Consider the following 19499-nt stretch of genomic DNA (forward strand, 5'->3'; position numbering starts at 1 on the left):
CAGGTAAGATAAATCCTCGGACGGCCAAGAAAGCAAGAACTTCTTTAAATTAATAAATTTCCAGACGGGAGAGATTACTAGCTTAAATATAGTAGGATCGCGGTATGAATAATAACTTCAAAGAACGCGCTGTTAAATCCCTTCTCGACTATGAATACCACCCCGACGCTAACCTTTGCATCCTTTAAAAGAGCGTGAACCTTGATATTTCAAGGATTGAAGATTACGCAGACCTAAGTCGTACGCGAGGATTTAAATTTTTTAAGGGGCACCGGGGGAGAGACTGCATTTTGAGGAACTGAGGAACTCTCGGCGTGTCGATCTCCGTCGGATCGCGGATACGGAATCGCGCGCGACACCACGTGCTTGATTTCAAGAAGTAGCTGTCATAGCGGCCGGTTAGAAAGTAACTTTGAAATGAAATTATTTATGTTAACTTGCTTTCGCTACGTGTGCACGCGCTAGACCTTACGTTACTCCACTTACCGTTCCTCCGAAGAGACACGGCGTATAATATTGGGTAATACCACGTAACGCGTCGCGAGCAAAGTCGAGGGACTTTAATATTTATAAATCGTCCGGAGGAAATCGCTCTACGGATCTTCGTGCTTCACCTGCGCGCGGGAGTCTCGCGATGGTCGAGGATTTAATTTCGCGGATTGATTTTCGGCTGGAAGTCCGAGGGGGCCTTCTCGAGAGTCCACGGCTCGCCCCCTCGCGCAGAAGGTACTACGGGAACCCCCTCTGATATCAATAGCGTTTTAAGATACTCCACGACAGGAATAGAAAGAGAGCTCTTAGTTATTCATGCCCTCCCGATATCCGAGCCGTGAGAATCGATAAATCGACCGCCCAACCGTGTCGGCCGACTAACCTTATGCCAAGCTCTTCGCTTCGTCGATCTTCCTTTAGTTGTGCATCGAGTTCTCCTTAAAAAATAGTGACTCGGCCGTGCTTGATCTACAAGATCAACCGCAGAGATTTTATTTCATTTGGAAATAGAAAGAGAATCTATTTCATTTAAGAGCGACAAAGTCGGCGAGATTCCTTATCAGCGTACAGCGGCTTTATTATATTAGTACAAAAAGAAGCATCTTTACAAAATAAATAAGTTACAGGCTCCGAATATAGAAAAAAAATCGTGTTTTCTCGTTCGTTTTCCGTTCTTATTATTTTCTTTTTTTTTTTGTTTTTTTCTTTCCTTCTTTTCCTTTCTCGCTCCTGACTTTTCTTCGATATCGACGAAAGTGACGTTCGATAAGCAGACGCTTTCCTGGAAACTGGTATATGTGAAAGTGACAATATTAAAGAGAGAAAAATAAGAAAAAAAAAAATATCTTGCTCTATCGGTTGTTCGCGGGAATGCGCTTGCCATCAGGACGAGTATTCCGTCGCTCGTTATTTCTTCCCGACCGAGAACCCGTCGTTATTAAATCTTCAGCACGAATTTCGCAGACTTTCACGATCACGGCGAACGGTTCTCGCACACTTCTCCCGTCGGCTGCTGGACAAAGATGTTCCCGTGGAGGACCTCGAGTACACCGGTGCGGTTGTGAAGGACACGTTCGGTGACGACAATGCAACTCGGTATCTCCGGTTACCCGCAATGTTATCAGCGGTCGTGTCCAGGACATCGAGGCTATCACTTTTCGATTAAAGCCCCCGCGGATCGACATCCGTTTCCTGATGGCATTTAACCGATCGTACCGATCAATTGAATTGGCCACGTCTTGACGTTACAAGATCGAGCTCGCATCGTTCTATCCGGGAAATCTAATAAGAGCCGACGTTATCGAGTATGGAGATCGTCTTGCCGAGTGAACACATGTTTGGATTAGTATTGGTACCCCCCGTTGCTGGCGTAGCTTTGTCCGCCACCGCTGCTTGGAGCACCGTAAGATGACGACGGTCTACCACCGCCACCTCCGCCAGAATAACCGCCACCGCCGCCTCCTGAATAGCCGCCGGAACTGAGAGAATCGCGAAAAAACAAAAAAAGTGTTTGATTAGCGAATTAACGTTTAAAAAAAAAAAATTATTCGAGCGCTTAATAGTTTCGTATCACGTAATCGCATCTTACCCGCCTCCAAAACCACCGCCGCCTCCAGAATATCCTCCGCCACCACCGCCTCCGGAATATCCTCCGCTGCCGCCACCTCCGGAATATCCTCCGCTGCCGCCACCTCCAGAATATCCTCCACTGCTGCCACCTCCAGAATATCCGCCGCTACCACCTCCAGAATATCCGCCGCTGCCGCCTGCTGAAGGTGCTCCGTAACTTGAAGACGGTCCGCCACTGGAATAACCACCTCCCCCGAAACCACCGCCTCCTCCGAAACCTCCGCCGCTTCCACCAGAACTAGGTGCCCCATAGCTGCTCGAGGGTCTGCCTCCTCCCCCGGAATAACCACCGCCGCCGCCGCCGCCACCGCCGCCGCCACGCGGTGCCCCGTAGCTCGAGGACGGTGCGCTGTAGCTTGAAGAAGGTGCGTTATAGCTCGAGGAAGGCGCCCCGTAACTCGAAGAAGGTGGTGCTCCGTAGCTCGAAGAGGGTCCTCCACCTCCACCTCCACCTCCAAAACCGCCGCCTCCACTGGAAGGTGCCCCGTACGTGGACGACGGTCTACCGCCGCCACTTGATGGCGCTCCGTAAGACGAGGACGGTTTACCGCCGAAGCCACCGCTGCTTCCGCCGCCGAAGCCACCGCTGCTTCCACCACCAAAACCGCCGCCGAATCCTCCGGAAGGAGCGCCGTAGCTGGACGACGGACGTCCTCCGGATGGCGCCCCGTAGTTGCTAGAAGGACGAGAGGGAGCTCCGTAGCTGGAGGACGGTGCTCCGTAACTTGAGGACGGTGCCCCGCCACCGAAGCCGCCACCTCCGCCGGAGCTGGGTGCCCCGTAGCTGCTGGAAGGTGCCCCGTAGCTAGAGGACGGTGCTCCGCCGCCGAAGCCACCTCCGCCAGAGCTGGGTGCTCCGTAGCTGCTGGAGGGTGCCCCGTAGCTACTGGATGGTGCTCCACCGCCGAAACTACCGCCTCCGAAGCTTCCACCACCGCCTCCTCCAAAGCTTCCACCGCCGCCGCCGCCTCCAAAGCTTCCACCGCCACCGCCGGACGGTGCCCCGTAGCTTGTAGACGGAGGTGATCCGTAGCTTGACGAAGGTGCACCGTAACTAGAGGACGGTGCTCCACCACCGCCGCCACCGCCGCCGCCGCCACCAGGTGCCCCGTAAGTCGAGGAAGGTCTACCACCCCCGCCGAAACCGCCCCCGCCGCCCGAAGGGGCACCGTAGCTCGTTGATATCGCGCTACCGCCGCCACCCCCTAGATTAGGCGTACCGTAACTGGTCGACGGTGGTAGATAGCTGCCCGAGACGGGAGCTGAAAATAATCGTCAATCCACTACAACTCTGCTCTTGGATAATTATCCATTTATTTTAGACACAATTATTCAGCTGCGAAACGATTTAAGCTGTTGCCTGGCCGTCACGTTTCAATTTCCGAACTCTACATTCGAGGCGGCGTTTAATACGAATTAGAAATCACCGTGATTTATTTGATTCCCTTCATAATTCCTGCCCCCCCGCGCTGCCGGCAACTCATTTTTACTACGTCGCCAACGTTTCTGACGATATTACCGCTAATGAAGAACGTTTATTGTTTGCGGTAACGTTATTTGAGATGGAACGATAAATCATAAACCCGACAATGGCATTTACATGACTTCCCGGCAATCGAGATTAGACGTTAGCGTAATACAAAGTAGAAATTTTGCCAGGCCGAAGTGGTTTTCTCTTCTCGCCGGGAATTTATTACGGAGATATTTGGATTCTTCGTAACATTGTCGACTTTAATTTCCCCGCTTTTAAACCCGCGCTCAACAATTCGAACGTTCGAAACTGAGCCGCGTGCGAAGCCCCGAGTCATCGGCCGTTCGCGAAATCGTTGTTACAAGACGCACTTAGTGTCGCGCGGTTGAAATGCCAATGCAATTTTCACGTTAATTGCGCGCGACGGCGTTCTTTTTCTGTTAAACGCGCTGATTGAGTCACGCTCGCTTTCATCGCCGGCCGAACGTGAACCGATGATTTATCGCGCGAGCGTGATACTGCGTGGCGACGGCCACACAATGCCGAAGATGCGATTCGCTCTCGGTATCATTTACGAGCGGCAGAGTATCGCGAATTTAATCTTAGATCGGCGATTCTCTCTCGTCCCACTTAATAAGCCGGTGGACGTTTAATTCCTCTTATTTCATCTCGCGGCATACGAAACTCACGGAGGAAAACTTATCGCGAGCTTCGCTTCGCGTTGCCGCGAATTTATCAAATTGGTTAAATATTGAAATCGAGAAACGCCCGGAGTGACGGCAAATGTAACGAATAACCATTAAAATCGATTTGCGATGTCCTATATTAAAAGCGACGCGTGCCGTTTTTACTCATCATCGTTTTTTTTTCCCCGTAACGCCGGTCGGCTGTCAATCAAATAAAATGATATTTGGAAACGTAATAAAAATTGCCGCGCGATCGGCTTCGCGTAATAACGTGAAGATAAATTAACGTTGCAGGCTGCGCTTTTAATTTCGCTTCATTATGGAAAGCTAATTTGTTAACGTTTTTAACATTTTTTTTTCCCCGTTAGACAACCGTTGACGTAACGCCGGCCGATAATCTGCAACGTGCCACCCTCCCTAAACAATAACTCGCGTGCCCGCCGAGTGACGTTTACACGTGTTAAAATCGAAATCGAAATAATCGCGGCGAGCGCCGATGAAGTTTTGGCCTGCACGCTCGTGCTCTTTCGAGTCAGATTACGCCAGATCGCGCCCGATAACGTCCCGATTTATACAACGTCCCGAACACGCTACGTGCAATTTTACTCAAAGATGCTGCCCGATAACTCCCAGTCACCCTAATACTATTTCAGACCCGGTGCACAACGGCTTCTGCTGTTCTTTTTTTTTATTTCTTTTTTTTTACGCGTCCTAATTTCAGAAACTCTCGCGTCTGGAATACGGCAACACGAGGGAAAACCGCGAGCCGTTACCGACGTTTCAGCAATCGGGCGACCTGAGAAAAATCCCTCGCGGAATAAATTATAATAATTTACGACATATAAACATCTTGTTGTTCAGATAACAAGAATGCCAGGCTGCTCGGACGTTTTTACTGGAATTAAGTGATGTCGAAACGACGGATAAAATTACATAAAATAACGCTTCGACGAGAACGCAAGAACTTAATCGGAGGCTTATATCAGCTCGGAAGAACGGGGAAAACTTTATAATCGGAACTAGAACAGGTGCATAATAAGCGACTCATTTATAGCGTTTGCATTTATAAAACGTTGAAAACGACACGAAGAATCTGATCGTCAGAGATTTAACGCTCAATTAACTACGTTTTTTTCTCTCTCTTTCATCTCGAACACTTTGTTATGCCGATTTATGTAAGACGGAATTATTATATTTATATAAGCCGGGAAAATATATCGAAGAGTATCTCATTTTTTATCAACACTTCCTTATTTCTATTTAATAAAAAAAAAATAATAATAATAATGTAACTTTAAAAAAAAAATATATATTTATTCTAGTATATCTATTATATTTAATTTTTGTAATCAGACGTATTAAAGAAGAGAGTGAAAACTTGTCGAATCGTACGAGACGTGTCTTTTTGCCCACGTAATATGCCAGGGTGTCCACTACAACGATGGACTTTCTAATAAGTTGACAAATTAGAGATCCGGCATTCATTAGGCCGCGCAAAAATATTACGCGACGTGACGCGCTCGCGTAATACGTACTTCAAACCGTGAAATTACCGGCAACGGTGTGCATTTCTTATAACACATCCCTTTCTAAATGGTATTCTACTTAGTAAACCCCTTACAACGAAAAGAAATCTTCATCTCGGTAGCTTTTTTCTTCTTTCCCGTAATGAATTTAATATGCCGTTACGATACGTGAGAAAGAAGAGCGAGATGAGCAACGTAACACAGGCAACTTTAATATTATAAAAAGCGTTTTTTCCCTCAAAGTCGTTAATTTATTCTGCTTTCTGATATAAAATACCGGCACGCGATCTTCCTAGAACCGCTTTTACTCTCGCGAAAAATTAATATGACCGAATACTTTTCTCACACGTTTCTTCTTCATCTCTCTTAAACAATATGAAACAATAATTAAATATTCACAAGACCTCTATATATAAATATATCTCTCTCTTCCCGATATAAAAATAATGTTCTCCAAGTTATTTGATTCAGCATTATAAAAGATTCACAAACTCCGAGAGCTTCTTCGTGCAAGATTAATCCGTTGCTTACTTGTAATCTATCTTGCACAACGTAACGTATGTATATCGCGTCTTTTTATTTTTTTTTTTCTCGTTACCGGCAAAAAGAATTTACATAATTCAGGCTTTACAAAATTCAAGAAACGCGCCAGGCAACCGCGAAAAGATTACTTATTCAAACGTGAAGCAGGGATCCTTGTCAGATCTTACCATCAGCGTGGATGGGCCTCAGCAATAGAGCCGTCGCAACCAGCGCGGTCACTGCCACAGGGGCCCAGCTTCTCGCGGGTCTCATGGTCCCCGGCGATCGTTGTCTCGTGGAGATTTCTGCGGCGTTCGCCGGCGCCGAGTCACATGCACGAAATTGCGAGTCGAGCGCTGTCTTTTCTCTTATTATTTTTTTTTTCCTTTTTTTTTCCTTTTTTCTTTTTTTTTCAAAAGCTACCGTCACCGTAAATGCGAAATAAACTTGCGAGATAAATAAGATGCAGTCGGGGCGCGGCGGCTCAACGTAGCCTGCTCGACGCACCCGTGTTCGATTTCGTCTAACGTACTTCAAACAGCATGCATCTCGCTTATATAGTTGGCCGTCTTTCGGAGAAAGTCCTCGTCGGGAGTGCAGGAGGATGCTACCGGCCAGGTGAGACTCCCGGGGAACGTGGGAGGCAAATGCCAAAGGGGGGGGAGGAGAGACACAAGGGGACACGGCTATCTTGAGGGGGACCTCGGAGTCACGTAGAGTGGGAATCGAAGGACCTCGTCGGATCTTTGAAGGTTCGGGTAAAGCGAAATACGTCCTGCACGCGATTGACCCTGATCGGACCGTTAATGCGGGGACCCTTTTTTTTATCACGAACTCCTCTCTCTCTCGCTCTCTCCTCCGGCGGCGAACTAAACGTTTCTCGCTGCGAGAAATCTCGCGCTGCCTGGCCTTGGTGTCATCTGGCTCCGCTCGAGGGGGGCTCGATCAGCGAGAGTAACGTAGCATTGCACTCGAGAGCTGAGCTCCCGAGTAAACCGAACTCTCGCGCGAGCGATTCAGCGGCGATTCGGATGGTTGGGAGATAAATTATTCCGTTTCACGTTCGGCCGGTACGTTTGAAGTAAGGACGTCGCGCGAGATCGAATAATTCCCGAACTTTACGAGAACGCAGAAAAACGTGATAACTTCTTTAAGAAATGTCACGCGAGCGAAACTGTACTTACAAGTTGTTAGAGGGTGCGGTTTCATTTTTTTAAATTTTATTTTAATTATTTTATATAATCACTTATAAGATAATGAAATGTTTACACGTTGGTATTTACGAAAACTGGTGCACTATGAATGCAGGATGAGCTATTTGTTTCGCAAGTAACCCGAGTGAAGTTTCGAAAATCATCACGTCATTCTTCTAAGTCCTTTCTCCGAAAAGTCAGCCCCAATGAGGACCATCAGTAAGCAGGGAACGTGCGATCGAAAATTGCCCGCTTGTTATTCATCACACGCCCAGCTTCGCCCACAAAGCGTACTTGTCGACTAGGAACTAAATAACTAAATTGACAGCGGATACAAACAGATCGTGTCATCGTCAATATATTCGTCATTTTAAGTCAAACTCGGCAGAAAATTGATTTCACTTCGGTGCTTAATATCGAACAACAAATTGAATTAAATTTATTGATCATGGAGTGACCATGATTTCTAGGCCGAGGACACAATCCATATTAAGGTGCGAAAATGACGGTAGTCAGATACTTAAAGATCCTTTCATCGCCACGCGTGATTTCAGCCTGTCTTAAAAGAACACTTGATGCATTTCGATCAGCGGCTTAAAAAAAAAATGTATCCGAATGCTATCTCGATTTATAACACCTAAAGAAAAATCTTTGCGCGTGAGATTTGCGCTATTCAAGCATCTCATATTTAGTACGTAGGCCATCAGCCACAAAAGAATGATCGATTGAACGTGAAGAAGAAAACGAAGTCCATCGAGAAAAGTATGAAAGGCAATGGAGGCGAAGGAGCTCTTGTTTCTTTCTCTCTTTCTCTCTCTCTTCCTCTCTCTTACGTTTGAAACTATCTTATATCTGTTACATATGTAAGATATGCTTTTCATCCTGCTGGCTGTAGCTCAACGCGGTGCATTATCCCGGCCTCTTCGCGCGCGATTATTTTACGCCGCAGTCCGCCGGTTTTTCTGCGGATGAAACGCGGCTTTACGACTCGCGTAAGCGGGCTGCCCTAAACACGAAGTGGCGCAACGTGCGGGATAATCAATAATTTGTAATGGCGCGAGTTCGTAATTTGGGTTCCGTCTCGTTGCTCACTCCTGGCCGGAGGCGCGATGTTGCGACACGCGGCCGAAGTATAATAACTTAATAGCATACGCGGAACAAGACGATGAAAAGAGGATCCTATTGGAACGTGTTCGAGCGTGCAATGAGCTGACGAAAAAAGGAAAGAGGAAAAAAAAAAAAAAAAAAAAAAAAAAGATTCGCGTGAACGCCGCCAGGAAGATTGATGACTAATCGGATAGAGATTGATAAATCGTAAGGTTAAAACTTTTTTTTTATTTAACGTTTTACGAGCGTTTTTTAATTTATTCATTTGTGTACTTTATTATTCGCGAACCTATTCGCGGTTTTGTTAATTGGAAATCTCTGCGGAGGACGTCAATTAAACGGTTTGAAAGATTGGACCTGTCTCTCGCCGAGGGTCCCCGCGCGTTCTTCTTTCACGGCATCGCCGATTGGCGTATCGCGCTCACGATTCCCAGCTGGCAATCGGTTCTCGTAAGACTGTTACTCGTAACCGAGCAATCGCTACCAATGAGCGGCGCTTCGCCGCGGCGAATCCGTCGGTAATCGCTGGTCCAATTAGCGCGCCCGTATGACAAATCGCGCGGAGATGAATCCCACCGTTCTCCGTTCTGCGTGCGCGAACTTCACGAAACGGTCCCTCGACACCTACGACGACGCTCTCACCGATTGCTGAAAGAGAACGCCGCTTGCTAAATCGACGATTTATTATCGCCCGTGTAGCAATAACGCGAGCGCGGCTCGAGATGCACGCAGCTATGACAACGTTGCGCTAATACGGATCGGATAGATCAGATTGCTCTGGCCCGGTTTCGACCGTCTCGTTTCATCCGATTGATCGATCGTTGCGACAGGCCCGTTGTCGTATCGTAATCGTACCTGATCGCGGATTGACTGCACCTAGGGTGTCCACGATAAAACGCCGGCTTTTGCGATCAGCGATCGCATCCGAAGGCGCGCTCTTATCAAACGCGCTCTGCAATCTGTTCCCGACGATGATACCGCGATAGTTCGTAAGTCAGATAATCGTTCGGTCAACTCTCGTTCCCTTCGCTTAAATGCCCGACGTGTCTCTCTCCCGTCTCTGAATAATTCCTTGCCTCTTGACCCCGAGAGATATCTCGATCACTGTTACGTAATTATTAAACGCGAGTCTCCGAAGCTGAGACGCGGCTGGAAAAATCCAATTCGTCATTGCGCGCGGCTGAAACTTGATTAATCTCGACTTTGAATTTCCGAGATAAGTTCGATCCAAGAGGGAGAGAAAAAAAAAAAGGGTGTCGAGTGGAGACGCGGCGCGTTTCTCGCTATTCAGAGAAATGTATAGGAACGCGCGAGTCGTGACGCAAGTGCATCTTTCGGCGGCGATCGGAGAGTCGCGCTGGGTCCTTGTTAGCACAAGCGTTTTGCAAGTGCGACTCTCCGTTCTCACCAAGAAGAAAGCCGCGCTGCGTAGTTTTTCCAGGCGTTTAGGCACGTCGGCGGAACGGAGCGGCGACCACAGGCAAGCGGTAACAGCGGCGGCGGCACAACGGTGGACGGATGAGAATACAGCAGGAAAAGCGAAAGTCACGCCGTGCATTCGCCAGCGGCTACGGCGGCCCCCCGATCGCGTATTGTACGCGAGCGCATCTCTATGCCCCAGATAATTAATATCCGTGGTCGGGGAACGGACCGCGGTACTTTCTGCGGCCGGCGCGAGGCCCCTTCGTCAACGGTAAGAAAAAAAAAATCTCATAGCTACGACGTAAAGAATTTAATTGAGATAAATATAATTAGCAACCGCTTTAAGATCCAAGAGACCGAGACAGAAATTAAAAAAATTATACCGCTACTAATTAATTGGTATTTTAACAGATACAAAAGTCAACGATAAATTTTTATTACGGCGTTTATAATTGAACGCTGATTTTAGAGCTTTTTATATTTATTTATTTTTTTTTTACGTGTGCGGATTGGGTTGCTTCACAGTTTCGTTGTCGGTTAATTGATCGAAGGGATCATTATTATTACGCCGGCGAGCGTTCGCGCGAGAAGCCGCGCGCGATTTTCCTCGCTCCGTCCCGGATCGAGGATCACTCGCGGGTGGCGATCGGTCCCGGGATTTCGTAATCCCGCGAATCGGTTATGACACTACACGACGGGAGGAGAAACGGCGTAGACCGTGCTCGATTAATCTATTTATGTGCGTCGTCATTTTTGCGGCTCGGGTACGGACGCGCCGTCGAAAGCAGCGAACCGACGTGAATGCGATACGTAATGAGCAGTATGATGTAAAATGCCTTTCCTCCGCGAACAGGCCCGCCTTCAAACCCGTTAAATTTTCTTGTTTTATCAAAATCAATTCAGTCAGTTTAGTAAAGGAAAAAAAAAAGTTCAAACAATCACGTCAGTCGTAAAAAAAAAAAAAAGATTGGTAAATCAGCAAATTCTTTTTTTAGACAACGCTTATAAGACTAAAAAAAATTTACGCTTCTGCTATTGTTAACAATAAATTTCAGCAAACCGTATTACCACACATCGAGAAGAAAATACGAGCGTAAAGAGATATATTTCATTCCATGCGAATACGTTTAATGGATGTTGCAATAGCCGCCTATTGTGGACACCCGTTGCTCCCAATTTGGATAACGGAGATGTCGGTTAATCCGCGAATTTTAATTGACTCTTTCATGGAAGTCCGCCGGGGATTTCATTGCCGATGGGCACGTGGCGCGAAGCCGTCGTTCTTATTTACGTGTTTTATGATTTATAGCACCGCTCATTCACAGTCCCGTGTATATGTACCATCGTCATCGTTTCTTCGACCAGCTGGTGCATATCGATTGGCGGCGGCCGATTCCGCTTGACCCGAATCGGAAAAGTGGAAAGAATCGAGGCGTCGTGACGCGATCCTCGCGGCTAGGAACGATCCCCCTCGGGGCTGAAATTGCGCAGAATCATCAGGCACATCGGCAACGATGAATACAACGCGCATTCATCTTCTTCGGGTATAGACTCTCCCCCTCCCCCCCCCCTCTCTTCCCCGGATGACAAAGTCTCCTCTTTCACACGCCACATCGACGCAAAAATCGTTCCGCACGTCGGAAGATTGCGACAGAACGGCGCGGATCCGCTTCGCGTCCGTTCTGCATAATGAATCCCTCGGCGTGGAATTCTTTCGGTGAGTAACGCGCGCGCAATAATTAATACGCGTGTAATAATAATGCACCAGTGAAACGCGTAATTAGACGCGACGAAGTAGCATTTCCCGCGGTGGTGTAATACTTTTAATACCCTTACGGAAAATGTATGCGCGGTAAAGAAAGTAGTATTTAGTAGAGAAGTATCTTCCGTCATTAGACTCGCTATGATTAGCATTCAATTATTCTGGCGGAGGTATTAAAAAGTTGAACAACGCGCTTCGTGAAACTTCACGTTTCCCTCGCAAATGCGCAACGCGCTGAAAAAATGTTTACTACGGGAAAGACGTAACTTTGAGTTTCGCTTTAAAAATAATAAGTTGGGGAGAAAAAAGAAAAAAAGAAACGTCTTAAGTATGCGTTAATCAGCTGAACCGTCTGAGTGCGATAAATTATGATTTTATGTATATTAATCTCGCAGGTAAACGCGGATAAGACAAGTGGCGAGTGGCAATTATTCATCGGATAACCTTTGGTTATCACCAGCCATTCATGCCTCTTAGACACCGAACATGTTGTAACGTGTAATTTTTTTATTCAGCGTCGCGAATTGAGCGTTTATTTGCCGCGCGAGAATGAAGGGATTCCTTTCAACAAGTGCATCGGGCGATCAATCTGCAAAAAAAAAAAAAAGATAAAAAAACCCTCCCGACGTCGAATCTTCGCGTACGAAATTTATCAAGGCCGCCTTTTACTTTGTAGACCTCGTACATACTTTGTTTGTTCAAGCATGCAAGAATCCAATAGTTCAAGGATGAAGCTAATGTAATCGAGAAATAGAGGAGGCTTCCACAGTCGTCGAAATAAAAAGTGGCGAATTACAAATTAATTGATACGTAAAATTATTATTTTAATAAGCGGCTATTTTAAAGACCGAGCTCGGTCTTTAAGTTTCCACGGAATTGTTTCACGTCACGTCGAATACGTTCCGGGACGAAGTTCTCGGCGATCTTGAAGCTGTCATTTCGTAATAGCGACGTCGCGAAGACGAGTGGGCCTCATCGCGGGCAATTAATTCGAAAGGTCGGTCCCCTTCCTCTCGTCGTTCCCAGCCGATGCTGGGGCCCTCAGACCGCGAATGCCATGATTTATTTCAGGCGGATGAGGGAAGCGGCTCGAAATAACTCGATGTACGTCGACCTTCCTCTCTCGTCTCGTTCCGTTCTCGCGGTGCAACGTGGTCGATCTACATCGAGGGCTCGTCTCACCGAAACGACCGGGACGGTGCGTCATCAGCGAACGACAAGTCCGTAATTAATTGGTTCCACTCGCAACACGTGGCGAGGCGAACGAAATAAACACTCGTCGAGCGGACACGAAAGCGTATTAACCGCGATTGGATCCGTTCGAGTTTGCATTGACATAAACTACTACAAGTTCTCCAGTTGAAATCAGTTCCCTCCATTAGACTCAATTATAGCTATTATCTGTCTACGTTATTTTATTAATAAAAGAAATTAATTTTTAATTGTATCGCTTTTATACAAATTCAACGTACGAATAAAAATAAAATTAAAACCAAAAAAAAAAGAAATTTAATTACTCGGAGAAATTCTTGACAACGCGATATCGTTATTTTACATAACGATGAAAATTTTATTTCCCACGGTACATCACGTCGAATATATGGACATTGGAAATAAAAATTGCTGCTTAATTTACTGGCGTTTAACAGCGTTTATCAATTCTCAGGTTTGATAGCTAAGTGGATACTCGCCGGAAGACATATTAGCCTCAACATTTCTTTGACGTAAGGTAAGCGCCGTAAGGTCGAGTATCGTGAATATATGTGCCGTCGTCGTCGTCGCGCGCGCGCGACGCACCGTGCCACGCACGTGGATACGCAAGTGGAGATTGTCGCCAATGACATTGCGATATTCCCGCCGCCGAGAAGGAAAGTCATAATTACGGTCGTCCGCTTGAGATTTCACGGTTACCATGTCCGCTGCGCGTTCACGCGGTTCCGTAATCGTCCGGTGAGAGACTGTCGGCACGCGGCCTCTCGACGTCTCGCCGAAAGTCAGCAGGTAGATTGATGATTCCGCGCAAAGGTCGAGGGAAATGTGATAGCCGCGCGTGACATAATTAAATAAAATTGTTTAACAGTCGCCGCAAAGAAACAATAAATTTTTCGGCTACGGCTGATTTTATTTAAGGACGCATCTGGTTCTCCGTTTCACCCTCGGGGACTAATCGCGAAAGGACGATTCGATTCTCCTTGTACTTATTTATTTATATATAAATTACGCGGATTAAGAAATATTTAAAAAGACTTCTGCATAACTGCAGTGATTTTTATCGTAAAGCGACGCGTCCGAGATTTACGATCGTTAATATTATAACGTACGGACGGCGCACTTGTTAACTGTGGCGATGAAAATAGCCGTGTGTGCAAGAGGTCGAGTCGCGGTTATGTTCGCACACGATACTATTTTTACGAGCGCTGCGAAGAATCTGCGATGACATGCAGCCCCCGTTTCCGCATACACGCGAGAACCCGGGAGAAAGGAAATTTCCCTCTCGAACGTCGCCGCCGCATCTCCTTGAACTGGTGCACCTCGCTATCACGTTTCCCGTGAACTCGCACGTGCGGCGTCTCGCACAGCTGACTCGCGTGCGACTCGAATTGCCGGCCAAGCCGGTTGCAAAGCGGCCGGCAAGTATTATTCTTGAAAAAAAAAAAAAAATCTAACGCGTCAACATCTCTCGCATCGCGTCCGTGGAATTTTTTTTTTTTTTAATAATAATGCCGTGTCCTTTATCGACAAATTTTTCTTAATTTCTCACGCGGTTCCAGAACTCATTAATTGTGCAACAGGCGCCGCGTTATCTCTCGCGCGAAGGAGAGAATTTTAGAAACTATCGGCGCGATGTTAGAATGATTTATTCCTAATAATATGCGCGCGAAGCCCGCTTCCGTGTGGTAGTAAATAATTTGAAAATCGAAATTTCGCGGCGCAACTGCATATCCAATTCGTGCGTGTCCGGCGGATATCCGCGCTGCGAAGGAAAGAAGAAAAAAGGAAGAAAAAAAAAAAAAAACGCCGCGGTGTCGCGCGTGAAAACATCCAAGGCTGTAACATCGCGGAGAACTATAAAACGTAGCAAACGAGCCTGTGCTTTCACTCGGATGCATCGGAAACGAGGGGGGCAAGAGCGTTAGTTACTTTCCTTTACCCGTGGATGTGTGCGAGAACGCGTTCGCGTAGGGCCACCAAAGGCACCAAAGTAAAACGCGGCTAACGAGATGAACCGCAAATCGACTAAAAGGGAGATCAGCTATCGATCTGTCTCTCGGGATTACACTACCGCTTTTTACACAGTCATGAATGACGCAGAAAAATTCTGACAGCTCTAAAAATAAAAGTGGAGTCAACGTTTTAAAAAAAAATTTTTTTTAATGAATTACTAATGATTATGTACCTAGATATTTCAATTTTTTTTCTTTTTTTTTTAGTTTTACTCATTTATGTTGAATAAATCATGTCTTTTTAGACACATTCGTTTTATCGTTTTATGTAATCGTAGCGTACGGCACACACATGTAATTATATATACATGTACACGAGACAATTAATTGCAAGGTAGGAGTTAGTCGAGGCTTAATAGCGCGGCTGTTAAGTCTACTTTCGAGCGATTGTTTGAGCATGATGTTCACACTTACGTGTCGAATCTTAAAAGGCTCCCACGCAGCAGCGAAAGACACAATTTCATCAGCGTATACGATGAAATAGATTGGACGTTTTAGCAATTGTCGCGCGCGACTTCGCGACGAAGTGCCGTTTCTGGAGGATACGAGGTTTCGCGAGATTTCATTTATGCCCCTCGAATCTCACGTAAGCTGGAAGGATCACGCGGATTCGCCGTGGTATTACCGTCGAAAATCTGACTCGACGTCACTCGAGAAAAGTGCCTTCGGGAGTTTTCTTCATCGATATTTGCGAGCGAGCTCTCAACGTCAAAATTATCGTGATACTTTTTTTTTTTTTAATAACTCGGTGCGTGCTTATTATAGTAAAATATTATTTTAACTTTTAATTTTTTTTTTATTAATATAATTTAATAATATAATTTTTTTATATCAATAATTCAATTTATAAAATTTGTATAATTATTAATACATTTTATGAAACATTTATAGTAATTTATATTTGTATTCAATGTATGAAACCATGCACGCGTTATTTTTACGAGACCCAAATTAAAAACTACGAGAAAAGAAAAACCATGCGACTTACCAACCTGCATGAACTTCAGCGGAGTTGTGGAATACTGCCGGTGACTGTAACATAAAATAAAAAACATTATTGTAGATATGTCAATAAATTAATTAATAAAATTGATATAAAAAAATGTAAGCTTTTTTTAATAAAGTTTTTATTAAAAAAAAATCATGCTTACTTAAAAGTTGCTCCGCTGGTGCCCGATGCCTTTCCTAGGTCCTCCTCCTCCTCTCAGCACGGGCGAAAGGAGATGTCAGTCTGGTGCTCCTTCGACGAAAGTCATCCTCTCGATTTTCATCTGAAACAAAAAAATTATATTTTATTAGCAAAAATCTAATCTCCGACTCGACAGTCGACGTTGACTCTCGCTTGGCACGAACCAAGTCTCGAAACTGATTTTTTATATATAGATAAATATATTTTTTTTAATTTATAAATATAACAAATGCCTAATTTTTGCAACTGCTGCTATTCCGCAAGGACAAGTTTCGGCTTCGTGCGTGCCAGGAGACGACTATTTACAATTCTAAGACTTTAGCGTGACTTTCTCCGGCAAAGACGGCGATTCGCGAAGATCGATCAGTGAAAGCATACGATAATTGATCGCAAACACAAAGAGGCTCGTGAAAGAGATAGTGACGTTCGGAAAAATTGATTCAGCGGCCTCCACTCGTGACACAACGACTCACGACGTTTCCGGAAACGAAATAATACCCCCGCATACCTGGGCATTCGAGGAGAATATAATCAGGAGCTCTCTCTCCCTGAACAAATCAATCACCGTGATTGAAATTTATGTATTCACGTGCGTGTAGGGCATCGATTGCCCAAGTATCGATTGGACAACCTCGCGGCTTTGTTATTTACATTCGCCAAATCGTATCGACTGCAATTAGCGATGTATACCCGCAGAAACGACTTGTTGGATTTATTAATATCGACGACCTACTCTTTCTCTCTCTTTCTCTCCAGGACAAGCAACCGATAGAAGATCACGGGCGCGCGTTGCATAAGTTATGATTGCCGATCGATAGAGAGACCGGTATCCTTGCGAAGAGTATATACATACGAGCTGCGAGAATAATTCGACTTGAAATACTCTGAATGCGACAGCGGAGGATAGACGGATTTACGCTTTGACGTTGACGAAGATTATTCTCGCCGCGGGTAAATAAAAAGTAAGCGCGCGCCGGAGGAATCATTTGCGCTTGTGACTAATGGACGCCGTCGAAATTATCTTATCGCCATCGGACAGGCGTCATTAATAGACGCCTTCCCGCCGTACATCTCACGAGATCGACAAAGCGATACGGCGCCTTCGTTGGCGCTTTATTATTATAATGTCCCACATATCGCGCGGAATATTCCGCGTTCCGCCGTTTTCAGCTAAAATCGATTCGAGCGTGAACCAGAAGAATGGCGGCGGTCGAGAACGAACGGCGGTGGAGACTCCACGACGTTTTGGGCAAGCCTGGAAATTAATATCGGGAGCAAAAGCTCCGATAAATCGATTCGGCAAGGAAAAAAAAAAAAAAAATAAGGGAAGCAAACTACAGAAGAGGCTGAATTCTTGACGAGGCGATGAGAACTCGATCGTGGGGATGATACCCCGGCGTGGGAAAATGGCGGACGACGCCGGTAGAAATAGACGCACGGCATCAATTACGAAAAGGGTGACGCGTGTAACCGTACTCCTCCGCGTCGCGGTGGCCACGTTACGGCGTAACTTCGACAACGTTTGAAGTTTCATCGTATAAATAGAACCCGGCTTTTCATATATAGACGCGACGCGTGTCCGCTGACGTGGAAATCGGCGGGAAGGTGTGCTGCAGCCCCGCGAGCTCCGTTTTACAGCGTGCTGAGTCTTTCGCGGTGCGTTTCGCCGAGACCGCTTTTCTTTCACGCGCAAGAAGAACGACAACAACCTGGCATTTCATCAGCCGATTGCTCGAATAGAATAAAAATAAAAAAAAAAAGAAAAAAAAAGATAGGAAAACAGCCGCTAATGAAGAAGTTAACAAGATCGAACGGGAGACGTTGTAAAATAAACGCGCCGGAGAAGTTGCCTGAAGTCAGCTCGATCGTCGGTTGCGTAAACGCTATATAGATAGAAAAGAAAGCAATTGAGTTGTTAATTATTCACGGCGTGTTACACAATTCTTCCATCATATCACGATGGGCTTAATCGGACGCCGTCACCTCTTTCAATTTTAATAATTAACTCCATTCTTCTATACGCGCGAACATTAATTATTGTTACATAAAGTCGATATATTTGTCCGACGTGCCACGCTTTGCCGCTCGTTCTTCCACAATGTATTAGCTTCGTCGTTGTTAAATACTTTAAGACAATTATCCCTGACGATTCCGAAAGTTCGGTAGGAAAGAGTGACGTAGTTCGACGGCTGGCGTTCACCGGGGGTCAAGCGTCGATCGGCGAGCGAGCGCGTATCGGATCCGTAACGATCGCCGGTGCAGTGACGCGCCCCGAATTACGCCACAGGGTGAATTTCATAACCGCGCCGGATGAAGGGGTGCAGCGGGGGTTGGGCGCGGCGCAGGGTGCATCCATCCGGGGGTGCACCGCGCGAGCTTCCGGGTGGAAGAGAGAAACGGACGTCGAGGACGTGGGCGTGGTGTGCGAGGGTGAAAGGCGTGGTTACGCGCGATCAATAAAACTACCCCCGTTTCGTCCCTCGTCCCTGCGGACGCGCGGCGTCGCCGATGCAGCTCCGAGCGAAGCGCTGACGAAGGGGAGGCGAGAGCCGGCGGGGGCGACGTGCCCCCGAAAAGCGACTTAGTTGGAGAAACGGAAAGAGACAAGGTATGACGAAGAGAGAAAGAGAGATAGAGAGGGGGAGGAAACAAGAGAAAGAGAGAAACAGAGGGAACAGACCCAAAGGATCGTCTAAAGATTCACGGTACCTCGCCGAATGGCATCGATCCCTCCGCCGGTTGCTCCTCTCACCCTCGCGGACGCGCAACCCTCGTCGAGCAGCCCTCGACCTCATAGTAAGTACCATGGCCTCTGGAATTACGCGGGAGACTTCATTTGCGGCACGCAACGGTCATGCGACGGACGTTCGCACTAAACGTGAACATTAACAGTCTGGATTTAGAATCCTTTTTATTACGCATTCTTACGTGCTATGAAATGTCTTTTACTTAAAGAAAACGAGACCTAAATAAATAGAGACATCACGCACCCTGCAGAAAATTCTGTTATTATAACGTAGGCCCGAATTTCGAGAGAGGTGACGTTACCTCTGCTAAGAGTAAGATGTCCTCAAAATTTTCGCGGGTCATGCGAAACTTCTGATCGATAACGGTGTCACGCGAAACGCTACTGTTTAGTCCTTTTGCGATTTATTTCGTACATGACATGTTCAAAAATAGCGCCGCCATCGATTTTCTTTTCCGCAATCGTGCTCCGGCGTACGAAATTGAGTTCTGACGCAGCGCATTGCGTTTCCACGGGCCAATTTCTCATTC

At 46.4% G+C, this 19499-nt stretch overlaps 1 protein-coding gene and 1 long non-coding RNA gene across 2 annotated transcripts in view; both read right to left on the minus strand.

Annotated features, from left to right (window-relative positions):
* Nucleotides 1-1044: 1044 nt before the first annotated feature.
* Nucleotides 1045-7223, minus strand: LOC139111964 (pro-resilin). The gene is made up of 3 exons (XM_070672650.1): nucleotides 6515-7223; nucleotides 2081-3383; nucleotides 1045-1970 (listed from the first exon to the last, which is right to left on the minus strand). Exons 1-3 carry the CDS (start codon nucleotides 6597-6599, stop codon nucleotides 1835-1837), a joined length of 1524 nt encoding a protein of 507 aa, XP_070528751.1. The 5' UTR covers nucleotides 6600-7223; the 3' UTR covers nucleotides 1045-1834.
* An 8050-nt stretch (nucleotides 7224-15273) lies between these two features.
* LOC139112003 (uncharacterized) overlaps nucleotides 15274-19499 on the minus strand; it is a 60211-nt gene continuing 55985 nt past the window's right edge. The window contains exons 3-4 of the long non-coding RNA XR_011547308.1: nucleotides 16186-16305; nucleotides 15274-16066 (exon numbers count right to left, since the gene is read on the minus strand). This is a non-coding gene — a long non-coding RNA (uncharacterized lncRNA). The remainder of the gene's footprint in view (nucleotides 16067-16185; nucleotides 16306-19499) is intronic.

Source organism: Cardiocondyla obscurior, linkage group LG26 (genome assembly GCF_019399895.1).
Source record: "Cardiocondyla obscurior isolate alpha-2009 linkage group LG26, Cobs3.1, whole genome shotgun sequence".
Classification (NCBI taxonomy): domain Eukaryota; kingdom Metazoa; phylum Arthropoda; class Insecta; order Hymenoptera; family Formicidae; genus Cardiocondyla; species Cardiocondyla obscurior.